The sequence below is a fragment of the Mytilus galloprovincialis genome, chromosome 6 (assembly GCF_965363235.1).
Source record: "Mytilus galloprovincialis chromosome 6, xbMytGall1.hap1.1, whole genome shotgun sequence".
Taxonomy (NCBI): domain Eukaryota; kingdom Metazoa; phylum Mollusca; class Bivalvia; order Mytilida; family Mytilidae; genus Mytilus; species Mytilus galloprovincialis.
In genome coordinates this window covers 91,014,157-91,027,246 of record NC_134843.1, presented here as the reverse complement: position 1 = coordinate 91,027,246, position 13,090 = coordinate 91,014,157, and the positions used below count along the sequence as shown (strand labels likewise).

Genomic DNA, 13,090 nt, shown 5'->3' with positions numbered 1-13,090 from the left:
AGTCTTTATATTTATGTTATAGATATACATACCTGCTTGACTAAGTCTGTAGCAACCAAAGAGATAAACTCTGTCATAAAACTTCTGAAGCTGTACAGATTTGGATTGCACATACCAGGCTGATGTTCTGTTTATAACTGGGAAATTATAACTCAGAAGGAAACAAACAACAGAAAATGAACTGGCATCTTTCCAAACTAACTGTCCCTACAATTAATAAATTTGTTTATAGTAAAGAAAAGTATTTCACATATATGACATTATGGATCTATGGATGATAAGTGATGAAGGTTCAATGGTAAATATAACATGTATATCAGGACTAGAGTATGTTGATTTTGTTTGCTTTGTATTAAACTAACATTATGAGAGATTTTTTATGTGCTAGTTCGTAAATTTGGCAGTCACCCTACCAGAACACAGTTTCTACTGGGTATATGAGCTTACCAGTCTTCTGATTTATAGAAAATGATATTGCAAAAGGATTTAAATAAAACTGCTGAGTATCTTTGTCCAATGTCATTAAATCAGCATGACATTGATGATGAATTGTCATTAAATCAGCATGAGATGACATTTTGTTACAAAAGGTCCCAAACAACCAGATTGAGTTTTGGAAATAAGGCCTTATAGTTTAAGAATTTGAGAAATCATATACAGAACAAATAAAATCAATAACTGCCTTGTTTTCATTTTTATTAGACAGAAATAAGGAATTGAAATGTACCATCAGAAATAATCCCTAATAGGATTGTTCTGGAAAGGTGCACTGAGTAGTCATAGTGTTTGCTGGAAACTTATATGCAGACATTTTTTATAATAATACAGACATTAATTAAACTCAGCCTTGGTTACTTGTGTTGTTTGGATTGCTATCACAGTATTATATACTCCAAATCTTTTATTCATATCTTCAAAACTAATTTTATCCAATCAAATTACCTTGTTTGCTCTTTTCAACAATAGTAAACCACACAGAAAGTAATACATCCCCTGTACTTCACACAAAACAGACATCCACTCAGGCTTCTGGGATTTTACCATCATAGCTTCTTGTAAACTCTGGTCAAGCCTAAAATCAATTTACATGAACAGAATGATTTAATAAATCCAATGCCATACAAACAAGATAGAATTTTCTGTTTTAATTTGTATTTAAAACAAATGATTTCATTTTAAAGTATCTTGAAACTTGGCTACAAAATATTTGCATCATTTTTATTTGGTCATCAATAACAATGTATTCAAACAACTTTAAAAAGCATATATTAAACAGCTTTCAAGTTATTCATTGAAAAAATCTGGCGCCACCAACCATCCTACTAATGAATGATCACAAACTCCTCTATTGTTTTTTTTTTATTATCCATGGAATAGATTTTCATTTGACTGCTGCAACAAGAAACAGAAACTATTGTACACAACTTACATGTATAATGATTGTGCACAGGTAACAATTTCTCTCTCTTTGATCTGTAGGTAGACTAGATTACACAAAACAATTAAGCGATGCATGTGGAATGATGTATCAGCTTGACATCTTTCTTTCTTCTGGTAAGTCTGGAATAAAAGATAGATAAGTATTGTAAGATAAGCCGGTCTAAAATAATACAAATAAAGCACAGAAGTAAATAGATTTTTCTTGCAATCAGCATTATTAAAGCAAATGATGAAACTTGTATGCTTTCTGTTATTATCTACCTTAAAAAAATACTACACATTTTAACTAAGAACATTTAGATATGGCTTTTTATGTACCATCTTTAGTGTCCTTAGTAAATGACTGATTATCCTATATGCTTTTTCTATTTAATGTTTTACTTAAAGTTCATATGGTCTAGATATGAACAAGAGGAGATTAGTGTGCATGTAAAAGTGGTTTATTCCTAGAAGCTTTAGATTTGTGTCTGTTTGCTGCTGTTCTTTGTATTGGAGGGGCTAGTTATTGGTAGTTGGGACGATCTGTTGTATTGCTCAATAACTTTGATAAATAGAAATAACAAGTGAAACTGCGAGCTACTGCTCACTGATGATACCCCCGCCACAAGTGGATAATTTTAATAGTGTAAAAATATGCAAGTGTTCGGTAAACAGGAAGTTGATGAGTGATGAATCTGAAAACGCATTACACGGTATAGCTGACTTGTATAAATCTTGAAACCAAATTTCAGAAATCCTTGTATAGTAATTCCTGAGAAAAATGTGACGAAAATTTTCAATTTGGCTATCATATGTAAAATCATACAAGTGTTCGGTAAACAGGAAGTTGTCGAGTGATGAATCTGAAAACGCATCACACAGTATTGCAGACTTATATAAACCCTGAAACCAAATTTCAGAAATCCTTGTATTGTAGTTCCTGAGAAAAATGTGACAAAAATTTTCAACTTGGTTATCATGTGTAAAATAATACAAGTGTTCGGTAAACAGGAAGTTGTCAAATGATGAATCTGAAAACGCACCACACTGTATAGCTGACTTATATCAAGTCTGAAACCAAATATCAGAAATCCTGGTAGTGTAGTTCCTGAGAAAAATGTGACGAAAAATATTCATGGGACAGACGGAGGTAAGTGTTCGGTAAACAGGAAGTTGTCGAGTGATGAATCTAAAAACGCATCACACGGTATAGCTGACTTATATCAAGTCTGAAACCAAATATCAGAAATCCTGGTAGTGCAGTTCATACATGTGATGGACTGTGAAACTCAGATCAGGAGATTTGGAAATTTTGGTCAGGAGATTAGGACTCAGATCAGGAGGTTTTTTATCGACATAAATTTTTGTTGTAAATGTAACCGTATGATGTAGAATTTATTTTTTTCTTCAAATTTCCATCAAATTGTAATATGTTTATAGTACCCTTATTGCCTTTCTATTTGAATGAAATAAAATATTAAGAAGAATCTGTTTCTTGTTTCGTTTATTTTGTGATAAATGATTGTTCACTGCTTGCAAATAAATCATTATATTTATTTTTATCTTATCTGTATAGATTTGTATTCATGTCTCCATCTCTTTATCATTGGTAACTGTATAGACAAATAAGAAAGAAATTTGCTCTACATGTATATTTGCAACATCAAAAATTTGTTAAAAAAATAACAAACACTAATAATAGTACTGCATGGCTTTTACGCATTATGAAAGTCATATTTCTAGAAAACTTAAAAAGACTTAAACAGTGTAAAATGTTTTGCTATCTCTAGCTAAATTAATAAAATCTTATATATACTGACATCTACAATTATAAATCCTAAGGTTTTATTAGGAATTGAACTAACTAGGATTTTTCATCAGTGTTTTTTTATCTTTTTTTATTTTTTTTTTTTTATTATTTTTCATCAGTGTAAATGACATATTGTATATTCCAATCACACTTTGTAGAGACAGATTATATATATGGAAGTTTTTTAATGACCTTGACTGGCTATACAGCCCTAGCATGGGTGGGGAAGAGACAGATTTATCATATAAACTTCAATTTAATCCTTGAAAGGAAGTCTAGATTGCTAAAATAATTTATAAATTTATATTTTTTTATTTGTCCCAAAACATTTAAATTCATTTAATTACCATCCTTCTATGATTATTTGATTAAAATATAAATAATTTATAGTCTTTTTACAATTTACATTTTTAAAAGCAAAATAACTGAAAACAGGATAAAACAAAGGGAAGTAACAAAAATGTATTTCAATTATTTCCAATACTCAAAGTTTTTATTAAACAACGGCAGTTAGCCAGAGGTAAACATCATTGATTACCAGTATGTTTGACACCCAAGCTGTCAAGTGAAGCCATATAATTATACATCTTCTTTGATTTACAGAGGTAAAATTTAACACAGGTGTCAATTACACCGGTACAGTAATAAGAAATGATCAAATATGGCGTCCGAAAATTTTCATTCATGAAATATTTCATACACGGGAGTTTTTTCTCCTAAACGGGAGGACGGGAGGAGACCCCTGAAAACGGGATTATTGTACTCCCGTCGGGAGGTTCACATGTATGGCAGTTCCTGAGAAAAATGTGACGAAAAATTTTCAACTTGGCTATCAAGTGTAAAAATGTAAAATGGTAAGTGTTCGGTAAACAGGAAGTTGTCGAGTGATGAATCTGAAAACGCATCACACAGTATAGCTGACTTATATCAAGTCTGAAACCAAATATCAGAAATCCTGGTAGTGCAGTTCCTGAGAAAAATGTGACGAAAAATTTTCAACTTGGCTATCAGGTGTACAAGAGTGCACACGCTGAAATGTCTCGCCTTCTATACTAATCATTGATATTATGTTGATAGTCTTAAGTATAAATCTAAGCTTTATTACAACTGTCACATAAACTTTACATTAACCAAGATAACTAAACAAAGACCAATGAACCTTGAAAAAGAGGTCCAGGTCAGATGAACCATGCCAGGCAGACAGGTACAGCTAACAATGCTTCTATACAACATATATAGTTGACACATTACTTATAGTTTAAGAAAAATTTGTAAGGGTTCCACGGAACCCAGTGTCTCGCCTACTTTTGCTGTTAATCGCAGACTCAACAAAAATGAGGAAAAACATCAATAAAAATTTCCCTCTCGATACTGCCTTTTGATTGAAAGAAGCTTCCAAGTTTGGTAAAAAAATCCAGGATAGTTTATGAATCTAATAAATGTTTTATAAACTTTAACTGCAGACTGTATGTAATGTTAACTGGAAGAAAAACTAAGTCCATTTATAAGTAAAATACGGAAAAAGTGAATTTTTTTTTACAAAATTTACTCTGAATAACATCTTATGATCAGAAACAAGCTTTTGTCTAAGTTTGGTAGAAATCCAGGATAGTTTAAGAACATTATAAAAATTTTAAAAACTTAAACCACAGAGTGAATGTTTTGTTTCTGGCAAAAAAACTAAGTCCATTTATAAGTAAAATACGGAAAAGTGGAAATTTATTTTTACAAAATTTTCTTCTTGATACTATCTTATGATCATAAACAAGCTTCTGTCCAAGTTTAGTACAAATCAAGGATAGTTTATGAAAGTTATTAAAATTTTAAAAACTTTAACCACAGAGTGAATGTAATGTTTCCTCGCAGAAAAACAAAGTCCATTTATAAGTAAAATACGGAAAAGTGGAAATTTATTTTTACAAAATTTTCTTCTTGATACTATCTTATGATCATAAACAAGCTTCTGTCCAAGTTTGGAACAAATCAAGGATAGTTTATGAAAGTTATTAAAATTTTAAAAACTTTAACCACAGAGTGAATGTAATGTTTCCTCGCAGAAAAACTAAGTCCATTTATAAGTAAAATACGGAAAAAATGGAATTTTATTTTTACAAAATTTACTTTTGGATACTTTCTTATGATCATAAACAAGCTTCTGTCCAAGTTTGGTAGAAATTCAGTATAGTTTAAGAAAGTTATTAAAATTTCAAAAACTTTAACCACAGAGTGAATATTTGTGGACGCCGCCGCCGACGGAATGTAGGATCGCTTAGTCTCGCTTTTTCGACTAAAGTCGAAGGCTCGACAAAAATAGACCAAAACACAAAAACTTAACACTGTGCAATGAACCGTGAAAATGAAGTCACGGTTAAATAAAACCTGCTCGACTGACATAAAGATCATAAAATATTTCCATACACCAAATATAGTTGACCTATGGCATATAGCATTAGATAACAAGAATGTGTCCAAAGTACACGGATGCCCCACTCAATCATTTTCCATGTTCCATGGACCGTGAAATAGGGTAAAAATCTAATTTGGCATTAAAATTAGAAAGATCATATCATAGGGCACATGTATACTAAGTTTCAAGTTGATTGGACTTCAACTTCATCAAAAACTACCTTGACCAAAAACTTTAACCTGAAGCCAAAAACTTTAACCTGAAATTTGCACTATCATTTTCTATGTTCAGTGAACCGTAAAATTGGGGTCAAAACTCTAATTTGGCATTTAAATTAGAAAGATCATATCATAGGGCACATGTATACTAAGTTTCAAGTTGATTGGACTTCAACTTCATCAAAAACTACCTTGACCAAAAACTTTAACCTGAAGCCAAAAACTTTAACCTGAAATTTGCACTATCATTTTCTATGTTCAGTGAACCGTAAAATTGGGGTCAAAACTCTAATTTGGCATTTAAATTAGAAAGATCATATCATAGGGCACATGTATACTAAGTTTCAAGTTGATTGGACTTCAACTTCATCAAAAACTACCTTGACCAAAAACTTTAACCTGAAGCCAAAAACTTTAACCTGAAATTTGCACTATCATTTTCTATGTTCAGTGAACCGTAAAATTGGGGTCAAAACTCTAATTTGGCATTTAAATTAGAAAGATCATATCATAGGGCACATGTATACTAAGTTTCAAGTTGATTGGACTTCAACTTCATCAAAAACTACCTTGACCAAAAACTTTAACCTGAAGCGGGACAGACGGACGAACGAACGAACGAACGAACAGACGGACGGACGAACGGACGCACAGACCAGAAAACATAATGCCCCTCTACTATCGTAGGTGGGGCATAAAAAGACCAAAACTCAAAAACTTAACTTTGACCACTGAACCATGAAAATGAGGTCAAGGTCACATGACATCTGCCCGCTAGACATGTACACTTAACAATCATTCCATACAACAAATATAGTAGACCTATTGCATATGGTATGAGAAAAACAGACCAAAACACAAAAATTTAACTATAACCACTGAACCATGAAAATGAGGTCAAGGTCAGATGACACCTGCCAGTTGGACATGTACACCTTACAGTCCTTCCATACACCGAATATACTAGCCCTATTGCTTATAGTATCTGAGATATGGACTTGACCACCAAAACTTAACCTTGTTCACTGATCCATGAAATGAGGTCGAGGTCAAGTGAAAACTGTCTGACGGGCATGAGGACCTTGCAAGGTACGCACACATCAAATATAGTTATCCTATTACTTATAATAAGAGAGAATTCAACATTACAAAAAATTTGAACTTTTTTTTCAAGTGGTCACTGAACCATGAAAATGAGGTCAAGGACATTGGACATGTGACTGACGGAAACTTCGTAACATGAAGCATCTATATACAAAGTATGAAGCATCCAGGTCTTCCACCTTCTAAAATATAAAGCTTTTAAGAAGTGAGCTAACGCCGCCGCCGCCGCCGGATCACTATCCCTATGTCGAGCTTTCTGCAACAAAAGTTGCAGGCTCGACAAAAAATGATACAAGTGTTCGGTAAACAGGAAGTTGTCGAGTGATGAATCTGAAAACGCATCACACAGTATAGCTGACTTATATCAAGCCTGAAATCAAATTTCAGAAATCCTGGTAGTGTAGTTCCTGAGAAAAATGTGACGAAAAATATTCATGGGACGGACGGACGGATGGACTGACAGAAGGACAGACAGAGGTAAAACAGTATACCCTCCTTTTTTTCAAAGGGGGTGTATAACAAGAGTGCACACACTTAAATATCAAGCATGCTTCAGTGTTCTAGGATTTTTTTGGCACCTTGACTTTTTTTGACTCAATAAAAAAATTACTTACCCACATCTAAAAGTTAAATCCGCCAACCAATGCGGCGAGCTAAAGCTCGCCGCCCTTATGGCCGGGGGTCTGGGGGTCGCTCAAGGCCCCCAGAAGCTCTGGGGTAAATGATGCAAAAGTGTATTGAAAAGTATTTGAAATATATGGCTTAATTGTAACTATATACCTATACCACCAGAAAAGTACATTGAACTATAACAGTACTTCACTGACTTTCATACCAATAATCCACTGTAAAAAAAATAAGGGACTTACATGCAACTCTTTTTAAAAATCCGACATGCTCTTTATAAAATACTGAATATTTTTCAGGCTGATTCACTGAACATTAATGATTAAGGATAAGTCATTTGTTGCACATAGATTTTAAATTTAAAAACTTTTATGACATGCTTTAAATTATATGTTGTGAAGTTTGTCTGAACAAAGCTGGATTTGGATACGATTGAATTTTGTACAAAATTAAAAAAAAAACGATTTCTTACTAAATTTGACAAATATGTTATAGTTATTACTATGTCATTTATTAAGAGCTATAATAAATGCAACTGTAAGTTTATTTTCCTCCGATGACAAGAAAAAAAATCGTTTATGTCCCGATTTAAGCACCAGTTATCAATCCGGATTTTCCGATTTTACCAACACCGTGACCGACTTTTAGAATGATAGAAGAATGTGGTCTCTTTTGCGCTTGATTACACCTTAGTAAACGAGTGCTTGAATAAAAGCGCCGATAGACATCGACAAAATCTTCGATCTTTAATCAAAGTTTTTTCTCGTGATTTAATAAAAATAAAAAGCAGATATGGGAAAATTGAAGAGGACCGGGAAATTTCAAGTTTTTCGGCTTCCCCGAACTTGAAAATCGACTTACCACCGGGTGACAAAGGCTAAAAAATGACTTACCCGTTGTCCTAATCCACTTACCCCGGGTAACGGGTAATGGGAATCCTAGAACACTGTGCTTTACTGATTATTTTTTTTGTGTATTGAAAGTCTTTAAGATAAATATTTTTTCCAAGCATTACACAAACTTTACATATATTCAAAGATCCATGAAAATGAGGTCAAGGTCAGATAAATCCTGCAAAAGAAACAGGTACACCTTACAAGTATTCCATACATCAAATATAGTGGAATATTGCTTATGGTAATTGAAAAACAGACCAAAACACAAAAACTTAACATTGACCAATGAAATTGAGGTGAAGGTCAGATGTATTACAGGGACTAAACTTAACGGTCGCCCAGTTGCCCAATTTTCGGCTGGGCGAATATATTTTTCATCTAGATCCCCCATCTGGCGACATATCATATTTTGCATTGAATCCCATGTCTATCCTAACCATATATTCCCCCACAATAGAAACGAAAAACATATCAAAACTGTTCCCAAATGGAAACCTGATTGTCTAATTAAGGCGGGAACATAAAACAGAGGATTTCCAGTAACCAGTAAGGTCATTTTAATAACCAAAACCCAGTCGGACAACTTCTTTTTTTATGTGAAATTACAATTTGATCTCTAAATACATTTTCTTATAGATCTCGTTTTTAAAGCTTCTATGATTCAGTGTTTTCTTTACACTTCTGAAACTGAATTGCTTCAAAGATACATCCCAGTTGTTTAGGGAGTTATTAAAAATACTTGTAAATACAACTTGTTCTTCAATGAAAAAACGAAACACAAAATCTCATAAATATACATCTTTATATCTAGTATGATAACCAATCAAAATTAATTGAAAAATATTTTTTATCAACACCTATAAGAGGATGGCTTGGATTTAAAAGAACATTTAATGATTTACGATAACAGCCCTGTTGTCAACAGGAAGTTCTAATTGAAGGGAGACAATTTTGGTGGGAAATCTTCTAAAATCAATACTGTCAAATCTTATGATATATTTAAATTTCTGATGGCAATAATTCAATTATTATGCAGTTATCACATATAATCTTTTCCAGACTCAAATTAACACAGGATTACATAAAAAGGCTTTATTAGTATATGAAAAATAAGTTTTATTGTTTTAGTATAGAAATTAGTTAGGCTCCAAAAATTTCAAGTGGGCCCCTAAAAAAATATTTTACGGGCCCAGCTGGCCCCTGGAGAAAAAGAGTTACATTGTAAGTTTAGACCCTGTGTAACAAGCCAGACAGACATGTACCCCTTTGCAATCATTTCATATATCACATATAGTTGACCTACTGCATATAGTATCAGAGAAACTGATCTAATCCCCTAACTAACATTAATTACTGATTAATAACAAGTGTAACTGAGCTACTGCTCACTGATTATACCCCTGCCGCAAGTGGATAATGTCAATACTGTAAAAATATGCAAGTGTTCGGTAAACAGGAAGTCTTAAAGGGAAACTTCGCAAAAAAAATGAAAATTTTATATTATGTTTATTTGATATAAATAATCATATATTCATTAAAATTATTGTTCGATTCTTCTAGATAAGTGATTAAAATAAAAATTAAAATCCCACTATCACTTCTCGACTTATCGCCATTTTGACGGCATCTCCGATACAAATTGTCACGTGATGAGTATATTTGAATAAAATATCTGAATACCACAAAGCCAAAAAACAAGCATGGCATATCGTATATTCAGTATCAAAATGACTTGTCAAGCGTACGGATGTTCAACTCGAAGTTCACATGGCATAAGCTTACACACTTTCCAAGATCCTGCAAAAAAGAAAGAGTTGTACCAGACGTGGATGATTGACCTTAACATAACACCAACCAACTCACAACAAGTTCAAGAAAGTGTGTGCAGACCATTTTGAAGCATCTTGTTTCGATGGAAATTTGATAGTAATTATGATTTTTTTCTCATGAATGTTTTTATTGCTATTTCGTTCCAAGCCTGGTTGAAAGGAAATTGTCAGATTAATATAGTTCAGTAATTGTGCATTCATGCATTAGTAACAGATTTTGTTGTTTACAAGTAGAAGTTTAGTACACGGATAAAAAGTCACAGACAAAAAAAATGTTGAATATATACAGGAAAAACATCTTCAAATATTATATTATTTATTACATTTATTACATTTTAAGTTTATGAACTTGTTTACAAGCCTTAAAAATAAAAAGATATTTGATTTCAATCATGCAAAGGATATATATTTCTAGGGACAATGAAGCCATTTAAGGTACCTAGCCACTTTGGCATTTTGATTTTATAACAATTATTTGATGTCATTGATATTTATTTAATAAATTCTGTTTAAAACTTGCTTTAAAAATAATATTTCAAGAACAAACCAAAAGAGAATTAATTAATTTACGTTTTCTCGTTTAAAGAAAAATAAACTCGAAACTGAATTATGACGTTTTGTTCTGTGTATTTCTGTTGTAAATTCACAAGTTCAATGAAGTACATATTTTTTAGGTGCAAAAAACTTATGTATACATAAAAAATTACGTAAAACATTTAAAGGGTCATTTGTTTAATATAATAATGGTTTAAAAATAAGACTTTATTTATTTACATGTAGTATGATTACAGATGCTGTTTAACACCTCCTCCGCCCCCCCCCCCCCCCCCCCTCCTTTTCCATATTGTGCCATATAAAAGGTTGAAGAGGTGATAGGTAGATGGGAGCATATGTCTTCCCCGATTCGTGTGGAAACTTAATAGATCTTACCGCACCCTTGTTATGCTTTATAGCTGTCTACTAGGTCAACGCAGTTGCGTAGTCCTACAAGTTAAGGCTGAGCAGTTTCGGGATATAAAATGTCGACAGATAGGCTAGCGAAGTTTGTAATGAGTTATGGTCAATCGTAGTAGGAGTATTTCTTCCTTCTTAATTTATGATAACAAGATAATGGATAGGAATACATCTAGTGGGGCGGACACTAATTTGGAAGTTGTAAAAGCATAAATATATTCTTAATGAAATAAAAAGGTATCTGTAGCGGCTTTAGACTTTTCGAAATGCTTGCCAAAAAAAACCTTTTATATGTAATAGATTTTATTCATTTCGGGTTCTTCTAATATGAAAACCGACGATCTTTTGAATTATTGCCAGAGGTCATGTAATAGTGTCACATTCAGGTATTCTAGTGACTTCCCGCGGGCTAATAAACTGGTGACATTACGCAATTCAGGTACATGAATCGCTTCCCAGCTGTTTGACCCAGGTGTGCACAGGTAAAAGTGCCATCGAAAATGCTGTCAGGTGTATTATAGATCATTATACATCCTGTTAACAATGTATGTCCCTAACCTGATTGAAATACACAAAGCCGTCCAAACATGAAATAAAGAGTTTAAAATTTATATCTACAGGCTGATTAATTCTGACATGTGCAAAGACAGAAATAATAAGACCGTAAATTATTAATTTTGACTTCTGTTTCAAAATTCATGTGTAGAAGATTATCTGGTACTGTACCATGTAAAATGATTTTTTTTTTTTCAAATTTCAATTTTACTTTTCCGGGGCGGATCCAGCCATATTAAAAAAGGGGGGTTCCAACTATATGTCCCACTTCAAATGCATTGATCGGCAAAAATAAAACGGGGTTCCAACACCCGGAACCACTCCCCCTGGATCCGCCAATGCTTTTGTACACAATAGTTTACATAATGTTTTGTCAGCTTCTTTTATTTGCTTAGCAAATGTTTAATTTACGTTATGCGGTCTAGAGTTGTGATGAATAATTTAAGAAAGAAAAAACATACTGCATCATTTTACAACATTGTTTGGAGTAAATCCTAGAGAATTTAACCGAGAGATTACGGATGACTATCTTTCATACTTTCTTGTCCTATTTCCGATATGAGCGGGCGCATTTACGAAATATTTTGCCTATTAGAAAATTTGCGTTTACTTGTATGTGAAGAGACAAGCATGCGCAATTATGACACGAAGATGATACTTAGTTCGTGGCATGTCTCTAGAACGTGCGGTAATCGTTTGTCTTCCTGTACATGTACATTCAATTATTTAAAGGAGTGTCATTTTTATCAATATAAGATTTTGAGAACACTAAAACACTCCCACGAAATCGCTGGCATTTCAAGCTTTTAAGCTGTTGTAGGATGATTTATTGTAAAAGATTTTATGTCTGGAGAAAAGGTATCAAAAGCCCTCTACATTTTTGCCAAAGTCCGTTATTTGTTTCCTTTTCTGTTAAATTCCATTATTTTCGAGTATCTGACACTAGACCACAATTACTCTACCCCTTTGCTACAATGCATTTCTTGGTAAAAGTCAAATTAAATTTTAAAAAATGCACCGCTTCAAACATGAAATAAATGTAACTACTTATAGACCATTATTATTCTCATAAAATATGCTTCTAGGACAATCCATCAGTGCTTTTTCTTTTGTAGTAGCATGAAACATTTCCAATATTCAGTTTCATGGTCTTGTTTGTAAAAAGGCAGAAGGTACCAATACGGATAGTCATATTTAGTATTAAAAAAACACACTGACAACGTCATAGCAAAAAATAACCAATAAACGATCGAAAGACAAACAAAGAGATA

At 32.8% G+C, this 13,090-nt stretch overlaps 1 protein-coding gene across 2 annotated transcripts in view; it reads right to left on the bottom strand.

Moving 5' to 3' along the window:
* The window catches only part of LOC143080687 (E3 SUMO-protein ligase RanBP2-like), a 58,319-nt gene that overhangs the window by 30,274 nt on the left and 14,955 nt on the right, over window positions 1–13,090 (bottom strand). For both annotated transcript variants that reach the window (XM_076256670.1, XM_076256671.1), the window contains exons 9-11: window positions 1,430–1,560; window positions 943–1,072; window positions 33–207 (exon numbers count right to left, since the gene is read on the bottom strand). In XM_076256670.1, the coding sequence (XP_076112785.1) occupies window positions 33–207; window positions 943–1,072; window positions 1,430–1,560 (436 nt within the window). The remainder of the gene's footprint in view (window positions 1–32; window positions 208–942; window positions 1,073–1,429; window positions 1,561–13,090) is intronic.